This window comes from Peromyscus californicus, unplaced genomic scaffold, assembly GCF_007827085.1.
Source record: "Peromyscus californicus insignis strain IS unplaced genomic scaffold, ASM782708v3 Scaffold_15__1_contigs__length_86483966, whole genome shotgun sequence".
NCBI classification, from domain to species: Eukaryota; Metazoa; Chordata; class Mammalia; order Rodentia; family Cricetidae; genus Peromyscus; species Peromyscus californicus.
In genome coordinates, this window is record NW_026294447.1 from 69570969 (window position 1) to 69594618 (window position 23650).

General features: G+C 47.0%; 1 protein-coding gene across 2 annotated transcripts in view; it reads right to left on the reverse strand.

Annotated features, from left to right (window-relative positions):
- Positions 1-18460, reverse strand: part of Flvcr2 (FLVCR heme transporter 2) — a 64339-nt gene extending 45879 nt beyond the window's left edge. Inside the window, exon 1 of one of the 2 annotated variants that reach the window (XM_052739266.1) lies at positions 17434-18460. In XM_052739266.1, the coding sequence (XP_052595226.1) occupies positions 17434-18117 (684 nt within the window). In that variant the 5' untranslated portion in view covers positions 18118-18460. The remainder of the gene's footprint in view (positions 1-17433) is intronic. The other variant, XM_052739265.1, reaches the window with a different exon arrangement.
- Between the last annotated feature and the right edge of the window lie 5190 nt (positions 18461-23650).

The window sequence follows — 23650 nt, forward strand, 5'->3', positions numbered from 1 at the left end:
GCCCAGACTGACCTGGACTTCACTCTGCAGTCTAGGCTCACCTCAAACATGCCATGATCTTCCTGCCTCAGTTGCCCTACTGCCAGGATTCTAAATACTCTCTGAGCTTGCTTTGTTTTCCTCCGACTCATTCTGAAATTTTCTATGGCATGCTCAGGGATCCGGCTCTAATAAGATGTCATCCCTGGGCACACTCCTCAGGCTCCTGGGAGCAGGGCTCGCCTTGTGTCTCCCAGCCTCCACCTGACATTCACCTTCTGTCTTTCTCCAGATGGAATCTGGTGGAAGCCAAACATTGCACCATCATAAAGTTATATACTGTCTAATCCTCAGAAGTTGGTAAGGAAGTAAAAATCCAACCCTCATTCACCCATCCCTCTCTACAAGCAGTCAGCCTGCTGTCGTCTCTGCCTGCTTGGCCAAGCTGCATCTTCAACTGTGAGTAGAGAGAAGCTGAGTTCAGAAAGCTGGACCACCGGAATCTGTAGCACCATACCCTTCGCTGCTGAATGATTCACCAAAGAAAAGGGGGTGGGGACTCGTTCCACAGGATTAAGGAAAGAAAGATGTTCTTCTTCTAAGTTTGGGGAAATGGTGCTAAGCAAGAAGATGGGAGACAGAGAATAAAGAGGAAGCGGCAGCTTTCACCTTGACCTCATGGTTCCTTATCACTCCTGAAGGGATTGTACCCTTCACCCTGCAATCTGCCCAACGCTGACTGATGTGGGTAGATGGGGGCAGTTACATCCAGGGAAGGCCATCTGCTGGAAGCACGTCCAGAAACAGATCAAGAGTCGGGCAACAGAAAGTAGCTGTGTGCACCTGATAAGCCTGGAAGCCTCCCTTCGGCAGACTCTCAGGTTTGTGAGGGAGGCTGCAGTCTGTCATGTGGCATAGGGGGTGACCCGGTATCTGTGTCATCCCAGAGACTCCAAAGTCACATCACAAAGAGTTCTTATCACCATGGTCTGGAAAAAGGACACTTTGTCTTTGCACCTCACTCTGCTTATAATTTCAGAAGCGCTGTGGGGACATGGGGACACTGCTAAGAAGCTTTCTGGGATGGCTCGGCCTTCCTTCTGATCCAGCTCTTGGCCACTTTGCTCATTAAGAATCAGCTCCAGTTCAGCAGTTAAGAGCGCTTGCTGTTCTTGCAGAGGACCTGAGTTGGGTTCCCTGCACCCACATCAGGAAGCTCACAACCATCTGTGACTAGCTCCAGGGAATCTGACCCCTCTTATGGACCCCCCACAAGCACCAGCATTCACATTCGCACACACACACAAACACACACAATTTAAAAATAATTGTTTTCCCTTAAGAATCAGCTCAAAGAGCTGGAGAGATGGCTCAGCGGTTAAGAGCACTAACTGCTCTTCCAGAGGACCTGGGTTCGATACCCAGAACCCATATTGCAGCTCCCAACTGTCTGTAACTCCAGTGCCAGAAGACCTGACGCCCATGGCAAAACACCAAGGCACATAAAAAATAAAAAATTAAAAAAAAAGAATCAACTCAAACTTCAGCTTCTCAGAAAAGCTGTCTGCTTGCATCTACCGTGCCTAGTACTGAGGCCTTGTCCTCCCCCCCAGACTCATCTAGATCAGAAGGACGGAGGCAAGAGGATGAGCACAGATCTTCCTTTAGTGTTTCGGTGCAGCGGATTGAACCCAGGACCTTGTGCATGCAGTGTAAGCACTGCTGAGATACATCCCCTGTCTTTCTTCTTCAGCATTTCCTATCTAAGAATCGCTAGCCAGCTACCTGCTCTTTACACAGCCTGCCATCGATTTCTCCTCCACGTCTTTTGCCTCAGCCGGTATTATCTCCAGTTTATACAGGAGTCTGAGACTCACAGCAGTTATGGGTCTGGTGATAGGGTAAAGGGCTGCACTAAAGACGGTCTACAATACCTCGAAGATAATATACTAACCAGGCCTCTTAGAGACTAAGGCTTCTCTAAATGTTTGTTCACCAGGACTGAGCAGCCTTTAGGCTTCATTCCCATAGCGAAAGAGGCAACACTGACTGACACCCAGCCATCAGGTGGTAAGAACCCATTTCTCCATCCAAGAACATGCCCCTCGTCTCTTAGGGGCAGCTGAAGGAGGAGGCAGCACAGAGCGATAGCCATCATCAAGACACGGTGTGCTATTAAACCCCAGGATCTCTTCTTAAGAAACTGCACAACGGGCAGTGGTGGCGCACGCCTTTAATCCTAGCACTTGGGAGGCAGAGCCAGGCGGATCTCTGTGAGTTCGAGGCCAGCCTGGGCTACCAAGTGAGTTCCAGGAAAGGCACAAAGCTACACAGAGAAACCCTGTTTCAAAAAACCAAAAAAAAAAAAAAAAAAAAAAAGGAACTGCACAATTCAGCCAGTAGGATCTCTGAGTTCGAGGCCAGCCTGGTCTGCAGAGCTAGTTCTAGGACAGCTACAGAGAAACCCTGTCTCGAAAGAAAGGAAAAGAAATTCACGATTCAGCCAGGTGGGCAAGATGACCCCAGTAACAACGATTGGAAAAGATCAACACTGGTGCACTTACAAAGAACTCTGGCAATATTTTTGCTGTGTAACTCTCCCATCTGCCTTAGTGGCCAGACTTGCAGTCTCCTGTTTTTGTTTAAATTGTTCAATGTGTAACCTGGGGCCGGGACCTAAAAGAAGTTTAAGGCTGACGACATACATGAAATATATAAGCCTATGGTTAGGATACAAAGTTAGTAAAATTATCTGTTCGAGGCTGGCTCCCCTTTGTACATTAGCCAGAACCGGTGACACACGATTAAAGAGTTTTTCCCTTTATTAATCTCTAAGTTGCAGAGTGATCTCTCACTGGGAAGGCATATTCCTTCTATAACCATAGAGAAAACAGGTCAGGCATGATCATGTTTTCCTCTGTAAACTAAGTTCCCTTAAGAGCCAAAATTATCGTGAGCTATAAAGACAGTCCCCTGAACAGCCGCTGTGTATCTGAGCAAACATCCTTTTGACTTATAGTAATCCTTTGGAATGTGTTGGCTTAGTATATCATTACTTTCTATCAACCCCAAAGCTAAGAATGTCATCAGATGACATCTGAAGTGTACAGGTTTTGCTGTAACCAACCGACCTGATGTCCCCATCAATGACTCGTAAATACATCGATTTATAATTGTCTTGTTCTGTGACTATAAAAGCTTCTGTAAAGCCTTCACAGTGGAACGCCTTGTTCAGGGCGACCTGAGTCTGTGTCCTTGGGCCATGGTCACCCATATTTGGATCAGAATAAGCTGTTTCTTGTTCCCTTTGGTTTGCATGGACACCTCCAGTGACTTTAACCCTCCAAGGCTCACTAATTCACCATTGTGATTTCTTTTGGGAAGTAAAATCCTGTTAAGTCATGTACCCAATGGCAGGCAACTGTTATGCCCAAAGCCCTGTTCCTGTCAATCAGGTCTGGGCCCTTTGGCAAGTTTCCCACTTGGTGATAAGAGAGAAGGATGGAAACAGCACAGTGGGACATTTCATAAAACCCCAGGAAACAAAGGTCGGAAGTGTGAAGGCCAGGGGCTGCGGTCCTCAGGGCAGGGATGTTACAGTAGTCTAGAGCTTTGAGGCTTTGGCTTCTACCTGCCCCTCTCTGGATAAGACTCCCTTTTCAATTGAAATATGGGGTTGGGGGGGTGGAGGTAGATGAGCTTAGTGGAGGCCCATGGAGGCAAAGGTAAAGAGGTCAAGAACCTGGAATCTGAGCCTGGAGGTGGTGGTGCACGCCTTTAATTCCCAGCACTTAGGAGGCAGAGGCAGGCGGATCTCTGTGAGTTCCAGGATAGCTAGGGCTACATACATGGAGAAACCCTCTCTCAAAATAAACAAAAAAAACCTGGAATCTGAGCTCTACCTCTAGTGGGTAGAGACCTGATATTCTAAATTACATACTACGGTGTCCTTTTAAGAGTGAGTCGGCTGGCCTCATCAAGCCTGTTACTCACCAGGAGTTACTCACCCTGCCCGCTACTCATCTGAAAACATGCTGAGGTGAGGAAAGATTAATTATCCCTTTAAGGTGACCGTGTTGGTGGCAGCCCGCCTCAGTGAAGCCAGGAGTCCATCAGGCAGCACTGTGCCTGCCATACCGTGTGTCTGCTTCTGAGTCCCGACTCGGAGGAGCCTAAACTTTCCCTTTCCCTTCTTTTCTGTCTCCTTCATCCGGATGTCAACCCAAAGCCTGAGCAGGCTTTCTCTGGTGCTCTGGGTCTTCTCACTCATCCTCCGACGCTCTACCCTGACCCTACCACTTGCCAGCCTCCAATGCAAAAGACAGGGTACCTTTTCTCTCCTCCTCTTCCCCACCTCTCTATTCCCAATTCTGAGATGTGCACTTTGCTGTTCTTTAAAACAAACAAACAAACAAACAACCCTCTAAAACTAGTAACGTCCTCAAGCTTCCTTCTGAGTCCATTTCTGAATTATTTCAGTAATAAGAGCCTACAGATAGAGCCAGCATAGTGGTGCGGTGATGCCTGTAATCCCAGCACTTCAGAGGCAGAGGCAGATGGATCTCTGTGACTTCGAGGCCAGTCTGGTCTACAGAGCTAGTTCCAGGACAGCCAGGGCTACACAGAGAAATCTTGTCTCGAAGAAAAGAAAAGAAAACAAAGCAAACAAACAAACAAAAAAACCAAATCCTCAACTTACCTAGAAAGGTTTTCAGCTGGAAAAGAATATTTTTCCCCTGGCAGTTTCAATTTTTAATATTTTGGGTGAGGGCTTAGCTCAATAGCAGATGCAGGAGGCCCTGAATTCCATCTCCAGCATCAAGGGGGAAAAGGTATTCTAACCATTTTGAGCAGGTGGACCAGTTCCATTACACCAAGCGCTGGTTTTATTGCACAATAATAAACAGTCATATGATCCAGCTCATCTTCTCAAACTGAAACAGCCCCATTAAATGCTTCCCATTGCCCTTCCTCCCAGCTCCTCAGCAACTGCCTTCCTAACTCTCTAGTTTGTTTGTTTGTTTTTGACTAGTCTATGTACCTGTAACATAATACAAACTTTACTTATACATTATTTGCCCTTTGTCCCAGTTCCTAGCTCAGAGCTCCAAAACTCTGTGGCATGATCTGAATGACAGAAATATCTTTTCGTTGTTCTTAAAGAGTCTGTGGTGGTTTGGATGTAATTGGCCCCCATAAACTCCTAGGGAGCGGCACTATTGAAAGGACCAAAGAGACACCATAACAGTCTTCTCTCAGAGATCAGGCCTCAATTTCAGTTTCCTGAGACTTGAGCAAGCAGTTTCAGGGAGGGCCATGAACAAAAGACATAGTCCTTGCAGTGGCTCCCTTTCTGCACGTACTCTGACTGCTCAAGGTTCAGCCAGTTGTTTACTGTCTGGGACCCCGCAGCAACTTAGAGCTACATGCAGGGGTCAATGTGAACATGCGAGGCCAGCCAGCCTCCACGGCAGCTCAAGGACAGAGCCTGGGACTTGTCTAGGCCTGCCCAAAAATGATAACTGTAACCCCCAGCCAGTAAATTCAAAGGTTACACACCCTCACCCAACCATATAATGCAAAGACTTTGACCACCCTGCTTGCGGTTTTTCCCTTTAAAAACCCCTCACCCTGAGAGTTCAGGGCCGTCCTCCTCCACTCGCTGTGTCGAGTGTTGGACACGGACCAAGCCCAGGCTTGCTTGTTATCAATAAACCCCTTTGTGTTTTGCATCGGATATGGCTCTGTGGTGGTCTTGCTTGGTGGTGGTGGTGGTGGGGGGGGGGATGTCTCGAGATGCGGCCACAACATTATTAGGAGCTGTGGCTTTGTTGGAGTAGGTATGGCCTTGTTGGAAGGAAGTGTGTCACTGTGGCAGCGGGCTTTGGGTCTCTTTTGCTTAAGCTTTGCTCCTGTTGCTTTCTGGTCATAATGTACCCAGCACCCTGTCTGCCTGGGCACGGCCATGTTCCCCACCATGATGATAATGGACTAAACCTCTGAACTGCAAGCCATCACCTCAATTAAACGTTTTCCTTTATAAGAGTGGTGTGGTCATGGTGTCCCTTCACAGCAATAGAAACTCTAACTAAGACAGAGTCCCTCCCCAAAAGACCTGAGCTTATACTAATGTGGTAACAGGTTAAGGCCCCCTAGACTCTGTGTGTGTGTGTGTGTGTGTGTGTGTATGTGTGTGTGTGTGTGTGTGTGTGTGTGTGCAATTAGCTTTATTGAAAAAAGCAATTACTGGAAAATGGGGACTACCTGTTCCACCTGCCCTTTATCCTAGGGAGGAGCATTCATAGAGTCTGGAGACAGAATTCTAGAGTCTAGAATGTTGGATCACAGGGAGTTTCCAGGCTGGGAACACACAGAGGCCTGGGAGGTTGGTTGGCCTGCAAGGACCAGGAAAAGCTCCACATACTCCCTCTTCCTGTGCCCTGCCCAGCAGTCTAACATTTCCGGAATTGCATCCTTTACAAGTCAGTAAGTTTCAAGTCACATATTCTCCCCAGCTTGTGAGAAGTTGTAGCCAATTAAATCTTTGGGAACCTCCAGTTGGTAATCTGGTTGGTCAGAAGTACGGGTGGTCCCCGGGAGTCATTCACTACAGCAGTGTAAAACCCGGCAGGCTTGTGAGGCTGGACTCCGAGGAGCCTGCGAAGTCCAGTGTGCCTTTAAGGAATCACAGGACACCCAGCCTTGCATTTCTAGCTTCGCCTGTTTTGATGACCAGGGTCAGAAGTCCCCTAGCTGAGCCGCAGACTCCTGTTAGCTTTGCCATAGCTACCACCACTTACACTGCTTTTCAGGAACTTGGTAATACAAGCCAGTTGAAAGCCTTGACCCTTCACTTGGGATTGTGCAAGTGCCCAAGAGTGACCTTTTGAGCATTTCAACTCCATCCGCAAAGCACGCTAACAAGGCCATTTTCCTAACACTTGTCCTATGAAGAGCCCTTAAATTTGGTTACAAGCACACAGATCACAGATTGTTTTTCACTCTCGCCTCCAGTTCTTCTGAACTCAGACCACCCTGCTTTCCACTATAAACCCACCTCAGCTACGTCCTGTGAGGAGTGGATTTGAAACTTGGGGCTCTTCTGTCCTTATGTCAGCCACCTTATGACTCAACTCTCTTTGTTTGAAAAAGTCTTGGCAGTGATTGGCAGACCGCATCTAAAAGGGGTGTGATTGAGTAACAAATGATAATGTATAAATACCTTCTTCCATTCTGGGGGCTACCTTTTCACTCTGTTGAAAAAGTTCTTTGATTCACAAAAGTTTCAAATTTTGATATAACCCAATTTATCTTTTTCTTTCAATACCTGTTTTGGACATTGTTATCTAAGAAGTCATTGCCAAATTCAATATATTAGTTTCTTCCTCTATAGTGTCTTCAAAGTACTCTACGTTTTTAGTTTCTATATTTGTCTTTGGCCCATTTTGAATTAGGTTTTATATAGATATCAAGGTTCAACTTCATTTTCTCATTTTCATCTCTTGATCACGGGGCTGATGAGATGGCGCAGTGGATAAGGTCCCTTGCCAATGAGACCGAGAAGCCTAAATTCAACCCCTGGAATTCACGTGGTGGAAAGAAAGAAATGACTTCCAAAAGTTGTCCTCTGACCTCCAAGTGAGTATGTGCTGCACTTTGTGTACACACACACACACACACACACACACACACACACACACACACACACATACACACACACAATGTTAAAAAAAATTGGAGAGATGGCTCAGCGGTTAAGAGCACTGACTACTCTTCCAAAGGACCAGGGTCCAATTCCCAACATCCACGTGGCAGTTCACAACTGTCTGTAACTCCAGATCAGGGGATGATCTGGCATCTTCACGCAGATATACATGCAGGCAAAACCCCAATGTACGTAATAAATAAAAATAAATCTTTTTAGAAGAATAGGAACGGGGAGATGGCTCGGCAGTTAAGAGCTCTTGGTGCTTTTGCAGATAGCCTGAGTTTGGCTCCCAGCACTCACAGGGTGGCTCACAACTATCCTTAGGTCCAGGGGATCTGACAAACTTTTCTGGCCTTGGCGGGCACCTACATAGAGGTAGTGCACATACTTTAAAAAACAAAAACAACTTTTGATCATATACATGAGGGTTTACTTCCGAATTCTCTTCAGAATTTCATTGGTCTGTATAGATGCCTTCCTGTGAAAGCCATTCTGTCTCCATTGCCACAGCTGTGTGGTAGGTTTGGAAACTCTGGCATTATTCTTGTTCTCCTCTGTCATTATTCCAGCTGCTTTGGGCCCTTGGAACTTCCCTGTGCATTTTAGGATGATTTCTCTGATTTTTGCAAGGTAGATTGCTCGGATTTGGAGAGAGACTGCACTGCCTCTGCCAGCCACCTTGAGCAGTGGCCATCTTAATTAACTTTGTGAAATTTGTCTCCTGACAAATGCAGAATGATCTTCTGTTTATATAGCTTCTTTACTTTTAGCAGCCATTTATAGTTCTCAGGGTCTAAATTTCTTACTTCCTAAGCTTATTTCTAAGTTTGATTGTTGTTTTTCACTATTATTATTATTATATATTTTTTTTTGTTTTTGTTTTTGTTTTTGAGACAGGGTTTCTCTGTGTATCCCTGGCTGTCCTGGAATTCACTCTGTAGACCAGGCTGGCCTCAAACTCAGAGATCCGCCTGCCTCTGCCTCCTGAGTGCTCGGATTAAAGGTATGCGCCACCACACCCCCGGCTGTTTTTCACGGTTATTAATGGAATTGTTTTCTTAAGTTTTTTGTCGGCGTGCTCATTGTTGGTATCAAATGCTGCTGTATTAAAACAGACTACAATGCTGCTAATTCAATGTGCAGTTTGCAAGCAGAACGAGAGGAGGCTGGAACCGTTCTGGGAAGGATCCAGAATGGGAACGCAAAGCCATGACCTTTCCTACCTCTTGAACACTGACTACTTTTTCTTGGCTGTGCTTAACTGCTGTAGATCTCTGGCAGATTTGCAAAGGTCACATAAAGAAGTTATTTTGGCTAGTTCCTAGTTGTTTATTTAACGTCTCTGCAGGGAAGCAAGGACCTAGAACCATCCTGCTGACGTCAGTCTCCACTGCCTCTTATTCTGCAAATAGCATCACTTCAAGGAGACGGTTATGGAGACAGACTGGTGAGAGCAGAGCCAATGCTGGGAACTAACCAGACAGGCTAGGCTAGGAGAGGATGTGGGCAGGGGTTCGGGACCTCAAGACTCAAACTTGATCCCATGTAATTGACAGACACCATAGTAGGGTCTGCAATGGACCAAAGCCAAGGTGGGGGCCAATGAGGCCAACCTGGACCTCCTCCAGGATGCTAGAGAACGTCAGAGAGCCAGGGTTAGAGGCATCTGCCACGGATGTGCTTCCCACCCTACCAGACCTACCCCTGTCCCTTGTTGGCTTCTGGAGCTCAAGGGGATTCGAATTATGAGTCCCGCTCACAAGCCTAACCAACCCGTCTTCTCAGGCTGATGGGTAGGGGACCCATGCTCCCTCTCCTTCTAACTGGACACCGGACACAGCATACAGCAAACACATAATAAATCAGCCTTGACAAGAATGGTGGCACGCAGGCAACTCCCTCCTGCACAGCTGACTGGGTCCTTCAAACTAAAGCCCCTGGTTACCAGCCTCACACGGTAGCCAGCTGAAAAGAGAGAAACCTGTACACAGAAAACTACAAAATGCTGCTTCAATATCTCTGAGCCCTCCCTAGAGAGCTGGACAAGGATGCTTTCAGTGGGGCATCTGAAACCCTGTGTTTGTGGAGGGCTGGACCCCTTGGCCTTCAGAGAAGAAGAAAGTAGAGCTGGAATTCAATTCTATGCCACCGTCTCCCAAAGCCTCAGGCTAGCAATTTTACCTAATCCATGGTTTTAAAATAGAAAACTGAACACACACACATGCACACAGAGAGTGGCAGAACATTCCTGCAGTCCTGGTTCTCAGGAAGCTGAGAAAAGAAAATCTCAAATTCGAGGCCAGTCCAACTGTATATCAAGACAGTGTCTTAAAACCAAAACCCACTGGGTGATGGTGGCACACTCCTTTGATCCCAGCACTTGGGAGGCAGAGGCAGACAGATCTCTGTGAGTTCATAGCCAGCCTGGTCTACAGAGCAAGTTCCAGAACAGCCAGGGTTACACCAAGAAACCCTGTCTTGAAAAGCCAAAAACCAACCAAGCAACCAACCAAACAAACAAACAAAAAACTCCAATAGCCAAGATAAATAAATAAACAAAGAACCAACAAAACCCACAAAAAAATAGAATCTTTGAATTAGATATTGACCTTCAAAAACTAATTTCAGGAGCTGGAGAAATGGCCCAGAGGTTAAGAGCACTAGCTGCTCTTCCAAAGGACCTGGGTTCAACTCTGGCACCCACGTGACAGTTCACAACTGGCTATAACTCTGGTTCCAAGGGACCTGACCTCCCTTTCTGGCCTCCTCAGGCACCAAGCATGCATGGTCATACACACAGACAAAGCATCCATGCAGATAAAATTTAAAAAGAAAATAAAAATAAAAGTAATTTTATAAGCCAGACAGTGAAAACCATGAATATGATTCCATTTATATCAGCACCCAGTACAAGCAAATTCAAATACAAAAAGGTACCAAGTAGAACAGAGGTTCCCAAGGGCTGGAGGGAAGAAGAGGGGAAGAATTACTGTCGGATGATGAGTTTGGTTGGGAGTGACAGGCGGTAATAGTGAATGCAGTTAATTACACTGAACCGACAGCTTTCTAAGCCTTCAGGCTAGACCTGTTACTTTTGTGTCATCATGACTTTAAAAAACAAAACAACAAAAAACATTTCAAGCCACATGTGGCAACCCTGCAGGAGGCTAAGGCAGGAAGATTACTCACTGCAGTTCAAGTCTAGCCTGGGCTACATAACAAGATCCAGTTTCAACTCCCACACCTGTCCCCCCAAAATGTCATGTGAAAACCTGTACTTAGGGTTTTTCTTTAAATAAGAAAGAAAAGAAGGTAGATAGGAAGACAGAGCTATGGACATCAGGTTATAATTTTTGTAGCAACAAGGGGCCTTCCTGCTGGGTGGGGCCATACCCCATTCCAATATCACCATTGTAGGCTAGCCTCACTCACTTGTCTGACATGGCTGGCCATATCAGAAAGAGTAGTCCCGAACCGCTCAGTGGACATTAGGCTCCCCACCCACTCCCCACCGCTTTTCTATTCTGGTCTTCTAATTGCATTGCTGGAGGCTGGAAAGCAGCCGGGTTTGGGAGCACATAGCAAGGGCCATCGACGGATAATCAGGAGTCCTCCATCTCAGACCTTGGCCAGCCTCTGAGCTCGGGAGATCCAAGAAGGATATGAGCTGAGAGATAGTGATAAGCCAGGATCTCCTGACCTACGGCTTTGCCATACCTAAGCACTCATGATTTTGAAATCAGGCTAAGCTGACCTCACCTTAGAACTCTGGTTCCTGAGTCACCCTCAGCCCTCCTTCAGCCTCTCGGGTGATGGTACAGGCTTAGCCAGTCCATCAAGCACAGCCTTCTCGGGGCTGAAGTCACTTTCGAGAGGCCATCTTTATCTGCCACAGTGTGTTTTCTACCATTGCTCATCTGCATGTCCACCTGGCTGTGGAGCAAGGCTTATTTAGAACTTCCAGGGAAATATACATGGAAGTGTGTACGTTTCCAAAGACTTGGCAATGAAGAGGATGTAAAGGCAAGGCTCGATGGGAGAGCACTGGCCTAGAACAATGAAGCATCAGGTTGGATCCCCAGCTCCAGGGGGCGGGGGTTGGGGATATGTGTAAAATATCACACTAGTAATTGGGTTAGACTGGCAGCACGTTTAGCTAGTATTTGGGTTGTGGTGAGCTAAATAAAATCTAGTACTAAAACTAACGTTCTCTTTTGTGTTTACATTTTTAACATGGCGACCAGAAAATTTAGCTCCATGTGAGGCTTGCACATGCTCTAATGTTACAGTTCCATGACCCAGTGTTATTTTATATAGCCAACTAGCACTTGGGTGGGATTCGAACTGGGAAAGTGTGGTGTTTTCCCTACTTCTAAAAGTGAAGTGCTTTACTGTTCCCTTTCCTTCTCCATGTTGCGGGCCAACTCCCCTCATCTAGGGCTGAAGCTCGTCTTGAAGATCTCTTCTGTCTCCCAACATCTAGCTCATCCTGGGCCACCCGGTTCTCAGACTTTCCTACAGGGTCTCATTTTTTTGGGTGGGTGGGGGGGAGAAATAAAAAAGGAAGGACATGACTGCTCCTAAGTATGATGGAAGGTGTATTGTAGATATGAGGGAAAGCATAGCCAGAGCCCAGAGTAAACATGACCACCCTGAGCCGGGCTATGGGAGGAAGTGAGAGGAGAGAGAGGAGAGCCAGGAGACCAAGGGGCCGGGAGGTTAAAGGGTTAAAAAAAAAAGTAAAAGGAACAGAGTAGCGCAAAAGGCTGGATTGTATAGGGAAGAGCCGCAGGGGGTAGAGCAGCCTAGTCCCTGGGCTGGAGAGTTCAGGGGAGAGGGAGGGGTACACCAGCCATACCCTGAGGGACTAGGGGATGCTGGGAGACCCTGGAGGTATGTTACATAGTTACTTCAGTTAGCTTTTTTCCCCAGGTTTGAAACCTAACACCTTTAACACAGTAACAATGTGTCTATCACTCAAAACCCCACTGCAAACGGTTTTCTCTTGACACCATGCTGAGTGCTGCTCACAAACAACCAGACTTTCACCGCCTGAGAGCAGCAGATCGGAGCCCACCACCAAGCCCACTGGGCGACAAGAGCTGACAGTTTCAGTCTTTGTTCATCTGTCTTCCCTGACCCCAGGAAATCTGACCCCACATGCTTCTTTCCAGCAGACTCTAGCCCACTTTCCTGGCTATGTCCAGTTCCTGGGCTAGGTTAAGAGAGGCGTGGGAGCTTTAATACCAGCGCTTGGGAGGCAGAGGCAGTCAGTCTCTGTGAGTTCGAGGATAGTCGAGTAGTCTATATATTGAATTCCATCCAGGTCAGGCAAGGCTATACAGTCAGTGAGACACTATCTGAAACAAAACAAAACAAAACAAAACACACCTCCACAAGAGGCAGAAATGCCCTCACATTAGAAGGCAATCAAAAATCCTTGAGACACAACAAAATTAGAACCTCGGATTCCCACTTTTTTTCTGTGTATGCATGCTAGGGATCAAACCTAGAACCTAGTAGTCAAATACTAGCTAGTCAAATACTCTGTGCCCAAGCCTTCCATCTCTTTCTTTTTTTGGTTTTTCAAGACAGGGTCTCACTGTGTAGCACTAGCTGTTCCATAACTCGCTCTGTAAACCAGGCTGGCCTTGAACTCAGAGATCTGCCATCCTCTGCCTCCGAGTGCTGGGACTAAAGGACGAGGTGTGCTACCACCGCCCCGGTATTTGATTGATTTTTTAAACATTGGCTTTCCCCATGAAGATTCAGTGTTGGCTGGTTCAATCTCCGGCTCCCACTCTACCGCTACAGGACTGTAACCAAGGTCTCTCTTCTTACATTACTCTCTGTTTCTTCACCTGTAACTGCAGGGACAACTCTACCCACCTCACAAGGGTTGCCGAGAAGATTAAATTAAACAATGGATGAAAAAATGCTTTGCGTATTTTGGGTGTTTCGTAGACATTAACTTCTTTTCCTATTCTTTACCCTTTCCTATAGTCAGTAAGTCTAGAAAACACACACACACACACACACACACACACACACACACACAGCACACACACACACAGCACACAGAGTCATATAGAACTGAAAATAAATCTATGCTATGACCCATTGTGTTATTTCTGAACCTAGGCATTCAGTACACGCTTTAAACTCTGGTAGAGGAAGTCTTTGCAGGGAGACAACAGTTTGGTAGCCTCACCTACAGTCTAGCAAACTGAGGTGCTCAGGGAAATTTCAGGCTTGTCTAATGTCTGAAAGATGAATTCTATATGAGCAGAGGCTGGTTGTCATGGGAAGTACCCAAGAAACACTAGGAATAGAGAGGTCAAGACTCCCACCCTGTGAAAGAAACACGAAAGTTGTCAGGATCAAAAGGGTCATTTGTGGCAACCTAAACAACAGCAACAAAAAGCAAATGATGCCAGTGTGCTGGGGCATGCTTTTAATCCCAGCACTTGGGAGGCAGAGGTAGGAGGAGCTCTGTGAGTTCAAAGCCAGACTAGTCTATATAGCCGGGTCCAGGCCAGCCAGTGCTCCACTGTTGAGAGCTTGTCTCAAAAAAAAAAAAAAAAAAAAAAAAGAAAGAAAAAAAAAAGAAAAAGAAAAAAAAAAAAAGTAAACAAGGGGTTATGAATGGAAATGTTTGTCTTATGGAAATGACCACAAGAGCTTCTGTTAGATCCTAACCTTACAGAGACCATTGCACTTTTATGGTGCCAGGGATTAAACCCAGGATCTTGCACATGCTAAGCATGCACTCTGAACTACATCCCTAGCATCAGTGTGACATCACATAAAAAACACTTCTACAGGAATATTTCCTCGGTGTCTGTCTGTTCAGCCTCAGACTCACACCACTGTTATTGATCATTGTATCCAGAGACTGTTATTTCAAAATATCTGATGCCATCTTCTTCATTTGAGTCTTTTAAAACTTCCCCTTGGGCCAGGAAAATGGTGGATAAAGGGACCTGCAAACAAGCCTGGGGACCTGGGTTCGATCCCCAGGACCTACATAGTGGAAAGAGAATTCTTGCAAATTGTTCTCTGACCTCTATATATGCATCATGGCACATGCACACACCTTTACATACAAAATAAATAAAAAGCAATTGAAAACCTCTCCCTTGCCTCAACCTGTTTGCATATGTGGATAGATTACCATGGCATATATATTACCATTTCAATATTCTGCTATCCACAAATACCAGTGTTCTTTGGAGAATCTCTTCCTCCTCTGATCCCCGCCCACATGTCGAAAAGGATGTAGAGTTTGAGGTGATTTACATGGGCAAGGCCAAAGTGAAGTTTGTGAGCCATGAGGAATCAAGTCTTCAGAATGTTTGCTTAGCCATCTCTATGGAGTCTTTCCAAAGATGCAAACCACAGGTACTCTGTAAGCATTTCTTCCTATGCAGTAGAGCTTTACCTGGGAAAAGGCTGTAGTACAGAGAAACAAGCAAACTCATCTCTTCATGAGGAAGCCTGAACAGGTGTTTTTTTTTTTTTTTTTAATCATGTTGAATTTAGCACAGAGGATCAACCCTAACTATTCAAGAGAAACAGCTATTTCCCTGAGTCAAACACTCCATCCACAAGGATTTTAAATTTCTTAAGGACACTTATTTATTTATCTATGTATTGGGGAGTGTCGGAGAAACAGGTGCATGCCACAGCAAGCATGCCGAGGTCAGAGGACAGCTTGCAGGAATCAGTTCTCTCATTCCACCATGCGGCTCCCAGAGAGCCAACTCAGGTCGTCAGGTTTGGTGGTAGGCTTGGCAGCGGCTGCCCTACCCACTGAACCATTTCACCAGCCCCAGGGTATTTTTAAGTGTAAAATTCTTAGCATGTCTTGACCTTGTTGGGGGAATAGGGTAGAATGAGAAATGAATAAACTATTCCTCTTAAATTTTAACGACATATCTAGTATTATGTCCTCCAGAGGTGTGTGTGGGTCAAGGGGTTACTGTGTGCCTTAGGATTAATAATAACAAAAGTGTTAGAAACCCCGTTTTGATGGCCCCAGATAAACAGAGAGGAATCCTTCTAGCTCCTCCTAAATGGTAGGACTGGATTATACCACCGTGTGTGAACCCTATTCTGCTCATAGGATGAGGACCTTTAAGAAGATGAATTCTTCATGCCCTAGCCTTAGCTCCCAATAACGGACAAATCTACCTCCAACGCCAGAGACATTAAAGCCCACAGTCATATAATTTTAAGGATTGAGGATTGACAAATACCATATATGCTTGTTTGGTTTTCGAGATAGGCTTTCTCTGTGTAGCTCTGGCTGTCCTGGAACTAGCTTTGTAGACCAGGCTGGCCTTGAACTCACAGAGATCCACCTACCTGCCTCCTGAGTGCTGGGATTATAGGTGTGCACCACCACCACCTGGCTTTTATTTATATATTTTGAGACAGAGTCACAAGTGGTCTTGAACTCACTTATGTAGCCTAGGATGACCTGGAACGCCTGATCCTCCCATCTCTACCTCCCAAGTGCTAGGATTATAGGCACACACCACTACACTCAGTTCAATATTTATTTTTTAAAGTCTATTTTTAAAGGTTTATTATTATTATTATTATTATTATTAATTGTGTCTATGGGTATGTACACATAAGTGCTGGTGCCCTTAGGAAGGCGGATGCATCAGATCCTCCTTGGCTTGAGTTACAAGTAGTTGTGAGCCACCCACTATGGGTGCTAAAAATCTAACTCTAGTCCTCTGCAGGAGTAGGACATGCTCATAACTGCTGAACTGCCTCAGTAAGTCAGAAGTTATATCCTCTAAATGAACTGGTAAGGCAAAATAGGCTTTTGAGAGCCAAGGGTGACCAGTAGTCTAGCTTGGCCAGCACACACTTGGGAAGTGAGAGCCTATGGACCGGGGGGGGGGGGGGGGGGGACACGACTCCCATAAAAGAAACACTCCATAAACATTTGCTTTGCTTCGAATACAGAGTTGCAATCAGATTCCTAACATGGCCAAGTTTCTGGACCAGAACCACACCTAAGGTAAAAAAGAATTGGGGATTGCTGGCCCCCCAAAAAGGAAAAAGAATGATTTTAAAAAACATTAAGGTACAAGGTGCTTAGATCAGAGTCATTTTGGAAGCTCACAGTAATATCTACACTGCCCTGCTGGACTTAGCTCTAACCCCCAGAGAGGGAGTTTAGAACAAAGCATTGTTCCCTCTGCCCTGGTTTCAGCTGTGTATAAAGGATGTAAGAACAGCCCGGCCCACAGTTCTATACACAGGGGTCCTGAATTCTAGGAAAGCTGGCTGGCCCAGCTAAAAACATCTGCCAGATTCCTAAGACACCTAAACAGCCAGGTGCTGCTGCCAGAGAAAGACCAGCATTTCTATCGGTGAAATTGGTGGACTGATACAGGTTGGTGGAGAAACACCACCAACAGATGAAAGAAAAAGTCCCTTGTTTGTGACAACCCTCCCCCCCATTGATCTTACAATGTCACTGACAGTCACACCCAACTACACTGTCAGTCACACCCAACCACCAAGCCACCCAGAGTCATAAAGGCTGTGAACCAGAAAACTGCAGCTTCTCCCATAGAGGGTCAAGTCAGGTATCCTCTAACATACTCAGCCCCATCATGGTGAGATGCCCTCTCTTTGGAACAGCCATACACACACACACACACACACACACACACACACACACACACACACACACACACACACACACACACTCCTCTACTCACCTGATTGCCAAACACAGCCACGGAGCAAGCTGTTGAGACTTCATCAGCCCCGAACCAGACGGAAGCAATGCGTGAAGGCATGCCCAGGATGAAGACCTGTGCCACAGAGCAAATGACCTGACCCACCACTGTGACTGGGAAGAGGTGAGGCTCCAGGCTGCCTAGCTTCACCCAGGCCCCCAGGCAGTTGAGAGCTGAACCAGTGATGGCGATGGTTCGAAGACCAAATTTCTCCAGCATCCAGGCCACGGGCAGGAGCAGAGGGATGTACACCAGCATGTAGCACATGGACAGCCAGTCGATGGCAAAGGCGCTGACGCCATAGAAGGTCATGAAGATGTTGTTGATGGAGCCATACTGGATCCACTGGAAGGCGTTGCACAAGGAGTAGCAACTGAATACCAGGACCACGGCCCAGCGGCGCTTGCTCACCTTGATCACACTGCTTTGCGGACCTGAGCTACTGCGATGGGTCACAGCGCTGGGTTGAGCAAAGGTACTAGGGGGTGCTGAACTGCTGGGATGCACAGAGACGCTGGGGTCGATGGAGACGCTGGGATGGCCTGAGACGCTGGGATGGATGGAGCCGCTGGGATGGGTGGAGTAGCTGGTGTCGATCTGGAATGAGGACTCGGGTGCAGGGTTGTCATCGCTCTTCTCCTGGTTAAGACTTTCATTCACCATGACCACAGCGTGCTCCTGAGCCCCGGACTCCTACAGTCTTAGGGACCAGTGGCCTTTTGGCTGTCCCCCTAGAGCTGAGGGTTGTCCAGAAGCGCACCTCTGTTCGCACGGAGAAACCGAGACTTAGAGGCAGCGCTCACTCCCAAACTCCTCTTGCTGGTCCTTGGGAATCCTTCTTTCCCGGCCCCGCCCCTCGCAAACTCTTGTCCCCAAGTCGGCCGCAGACTCCTCGACACGCGCTCCAGGCTGTTCCTGCCTGGAACTCCCAGATGAAGTGTGGACAGTCCTGGAAAAAGTTTGCTAGCTGAACTGCTGCTGGGCCGGCTCGGTTCGCTCCCGGGCAGGCTGGGGCCTCGCCCCCTCGGGCGCACGTGACCGCCCCGCCCCCTGCCTGCCCGGCTCCCCACGCCCCGCAACCCCTCCCGCCCAGGCTCCCCGGACTTCTTGAGCAGGGCCCCGCAGGACACCGCGCTTGTTTCGCCATAGCTTGGGGTGCATTCCTCCATCACGTCCCGGGCGCCATGGAAACCGCCCGGTTAGCCCCCACCCCCTACACTGCCCCTAAATTCATTTGTCCCCCCAACTCCCAGAGGACTCCGCTGGACGATCCCGCCTGTCCTTCCGAGGTCAGAGCCTTCTCGGGGCCAGCGCGCGTGCCCCGAGGCCCGGGGTCCCCAAAGCGCTCAGGGTGGGGATCCGAGACGGATCCAGGACTTTCTTCCTTCCTCTTGCCTGGGCTCCCCGCCTGGGGCTGACCTCTCCGGGTGACAGTTGAGCGTCCCTTGTGGAAAGCTTGCTTTTCTCGCGGCCCTCCTTGCGGACAAGGTCTTATCTTGGTGGAACTCGTACACGAACTTGAAGGGCTGTTTAGTCTCTTTGACGAGTCCCTGAGGCCTCCCACGAGGGAAGCCCGGGAGGCGAGCACAGCCTAGAGTAGAAGCTGTCGGAAGTGCGGCTGGCTGCGCTAGCTCTGGGCATGGTGTTCAGCGGTTCTGGCAGCACCGTAGCACTGGGCTGCCATCTGCCGATCCCCTGAGAGTTACCGCTTCGCAGCCTAGCGGTGGCTTGAGCCAGTCCCTATCAACCAGTCCCGTGGACGACAGTGGTAAAGGCTGGAGAGATGGCTCAGACGAGGTTAAGAGCATTGGCTGCTCTTCCAGAAGACCCCCGATTCAATTCCCAGCACCCACATTGTAGCTCACAACCGTCTGTAACTCCAGTTCCAGAGGATCTGACAACCCTCACTCAGACATGCATGCAGACAAAACACCAATGAACATAAAAAAAAAAAGAAAAGAAAGAAAGAAACCCAAAATTTCTGATTAGCAACCTAGGTGTGGAACTATAGGTCACACTCACTGCGCAGCACCTCTGTGCCCCAGTTTCATCTACACAATGTGGATGGTGAAATAATAACCCTTAGGAAAATCCCTGGCTGATAATTCATCCCACAAATGTTGGCTATCCTGCACTGGGGTAAACACGCTTAGTGCATTACTTCATGTGTGAGCACCCCCGGGAATTCTATGATGTGCTTACTATCGCTCGCGTCTGTATTTGTGTATGTATATTGCACATGTGCATGCACACCAGGCTCTGAAATCACCAAGCTAAGCCCTCAATCCTCTTGCCTCATTTTATAGACAAGAAAACAGAGCCTCTTAGAAGTGAATTGATTTTTTTCAGGTCCCAGCTGGCCTGAAAAGCCATACTTCTCATCATTCAAGCTACCATACAGCTGGGCAGTCTGGGCAGCAGCCTGGACGGGCTCCTGGGAACCTGGTGGTGGTTCATTGGAGGCAGGGTTGCTCAATGTAGCCCAGGGTAGCCTTGAACTCCAGGTCCTCTTGCCCTACAAATGCTGGGATTAACAGGTATATGCCGTCGTGCTTGGCCCCTGAGAGCTTGTTAGAAGGGAAGATCCCAGATTCCCAGGCTCACCCCATACTTCTTGTATTCGAAGCCACATTTTAACAAAATCTCCAGATGATTAATATGTTTGCACATTGAATCTTGATTGCCACTGGGCACTACTGCTTCCCTGTCCTTCCTACCCCCTCTTTTTAAAGTTCTGGGGTGATGTTTACAACTTGAGTTGCATATTAGAATCAAGAATGGGGGTGGGGGAGGTGAAGAGAGATGGCTCAGGGTTTAAGAGGGCTTGCCACTTTCTCAGAGGACCTGGGTTCAGTTCCCAGCAAGCACATTGAGTGGCTCACAACCATCTGCAACTCCAGCTCCATGGAATCCCGTACGCTCTTCCAGCCTCAGGCACCAGCACACATGTGAGCACACACACACAAACATAAATGTAAATAATAATAATAATAATAATAATAATAATAATAATAAGCTTTTAAAAATAAAATCAACGGCAATGTGTAGTGTTGTAGGGTATCCACCAGAGAAGACTGCTGGAATATGGTTTTAAGCCAATAGGAAGTTTTTATTTGGCATCTGGAGACTACACTGGGTGTTCAGGATCCCAGTGTAGCACGGAGCCTTTCTTAGTGTGAACTTTTAAGCACAAACACACACAAAAACAAAAAAACAAAAACAAAAACCAAACATTTTCTACGATGACACATCTCAGTTAGCAAGAACAGTTAGCCAGAGGCAGAACCACAGAAGCCAAAAAGTAAGGTTGTTGCCTTTAGAGGCTTCCCCAGAACTATGGACTTCAATGGATTAGGTCTTTGTTTTCATTTTGGCAGGTGGAATTGTCTCCATGCTGAATTTTATGGCCTGAGTGGCATTTTCATTATGGAGTCAGTTGTGCTAAGGTTTGGGGGCCTATTCTGGGTGGGAGACCCTTAACATTCTAGATGTCCAGGCTGACCCCCAAATCAGTCATCTGAGGATAGCTGGGAGCCACTTAAGGCCTAATCCTAACACATAGCTAAATTCAAATGCCCCCAGGGAAGACTTACTACTGGATTCCAGCACAGAAGACCAGGTTTGCTGCTTCTACTGAGTGGATAGAATGCTTCCTGGAAGCACACAATTTTTTGGGGGGAGGGTAACAAATTATGGAGGCTTTCATTGTATTATGGGATATTTGTAGAGAGAACTCATACCCATTGAAGAATTTCCATACTCATTTAGTATCCCACGCTCTTCCAATTCCTCCAGTGTTCTTCTCCTCCTCCAGGGAGCACAGAACATTTGCTTTCTTAAAAACCTCCTGCACTTTCCTTAGGTGATCATGGCCCCTTCCCAAACTTTAGACTACATTTATTTTTGAGACAGGGTCTTATGTAACCCACATTGGCCTCCAACTCTTTATGCCTCCTGCCTTTCACCTCTCAAGCGCTGGGATTGCAAGTGTGGGCCGCCACATCTGGTTTATTCAGTGCTGGGGATCAAACCAGGGCCTGTGCATGCTAAGCAAGTACTGTATAAACTGAGCCACATTGCCAACCCTTCCAGTATATTCTCCATTTGACAGATAAGGAAACTGAGGCCTTGTGTGTGTGTGTGTGTGTGTGTGTGTGTGTGTGTGTGTGTGTAACTTGTTCTTTAGATTTCCGTGTTAATCAGCATCAGAATAAACAACTGTGAGGCAGGGTCCCGTTCCCAGGTGGCTCTTCCACACACTCAAGAGCAGTGCTGTAGTCTAGACCCAATCCCAGGGTCTAACCTGAGAGTCAAGCAAGATTTGAGCTTGTTTGTGTTGTGGAGTGGGCCAGGTTTGTTGTGAGCTCTGGATTGAGTCTACTTAGGTTAGAAGTACTGCTCTTTGGGATCTCGGTGGAGGAACTTAATTTCTCTACACCTATCAAATGAGCACAATCACTCCTGATTCAGTCAGGCATGGTGGTGCACGCCTTTAATCCCAGCACTCCGGGAGACAGAGTTAAGTGGATCTCTGTGAGTTCGAGATCAGCCTGGTCTATGTAGTGAGTTCCAGAACAACCAGGATTTACATAGAGAGACTCTGTCTCAAAGACAAAACAAACAAACAAAAAACATACCCCTCCCAACTTTTGGAATCATAGTGTTGCTGGCGGTTCTGATAATGTACATACATTGCTTTCAATGGTTAAAAAAAAAATGCTATTCAGGCAGTCACTAGAGTAGTGTGTTTTCCTGGTTGACTTCCACCAGGGGGCAGACAGTGCTGTAAAAATTAGATATTAAATAGAGATGTTCTTTATTCATCCATCATAAAGACATGTATTGAGTAGTACCCTGTATGTTCGCTTTTCTTTCTTTCTTTCTTTCTTTCTTTCTTTCTTTCTTTCTTTCTTTCTTTCTTTCTTTCTTTTTTTCCCCCTAGACAGGGTTTCTCTGTGTAATCCTGGCCCTCCTGGAGCTCGCTCTGTAGACCAGGCTGGCCTAGAACTCAGAGACCTGCCTGCCTCTGCCTCCTGAGTGCTGGGATTAGAGGCGTGAACCACCACCACCCAACCCTATATGTTCTCTCTACTTATGTGTCCTAGCTCCAGGTGTCTGCAGGCACACCTTGAAGGAAATGGGCTTACACATCTTAAAGATTTCTTTCTGATAAAGGGCTCTGGTTTGGGGTTGAGCCCAGTCCCCAGGAATGAAGGAACGCCTTCGACGGTGAACTCCAGCTTTCTTACCCCCAGAATGATAGTAGGAAAGTTTGCCCACTGGTGGTGAAGAGCATCCAGACACAGAAAGCATGAACACTGAAAAATGTCGGCCTCCCTCCTCTTAAACAAGAGCTGCAGGTATGGGAGGCGTGGAGTTGGCTGGGGGCGTGGGGAGGCTTTATTTCCAACCAAACGAATTAGACTGAGGCCCCAGAATTTTTCCCAGTGCTTGGAATTTGTAACGCTGATCTTGAGTCATTGATGAGGAACTTAGATGTATATAACACTGCCTGCTCAACCAACATTCTGTTTGCCTTACTTCCGTCCCCACACTTCTCACCAACTCCAATGGAGAGCTTGTGTCTATCTTTGTCTACTCTGGAACACTTAGTGAGAGAAACTATATTGTGCATGTCCTCAGTTCGAGTCCGTAGACTCAGCGTGGGGTTCCAGAAAACTGGAGACAGAGATCTAAACTATCAGAGAGACTGGAGGTGGGGAGGCCCAGTGGTTTCTTAAGAACTATTCAAAAGGCAGGTCTGGGGCTGGAGAGACGGTTAGTAGTTAACAAGAACACACACTGCTCTTTCACTGGACCCACGATAGTTTCCCAGCGTTTCTCAGATTGAGCAACAACTCACAACCCTCCAACTCCAGGGGATCTGACGCTCTCTTCTGGCCTCCATGGACAACCGACACACAAGTGGCCCACAGCCATACATACAGGCAAAACACTCAGACATAATAAATAAATAAATAATAAATAAATAAAAATTAAGATAAGAGGAAAATTTAAAAAAGAATTTTGGTTGGTATAAATTAAGGAGAGTGGGACAAGGAAGTAAGCACATGCGTGTAACTGAGGTGAGCGTGGGACACAGAGTTAAACTGCTGTCTACGTAACACAGAAAAGATCAAGTATCACTCTACCCATGTGATTTAGACCTTGCTGGGAAATACCCAAAGAATCATCT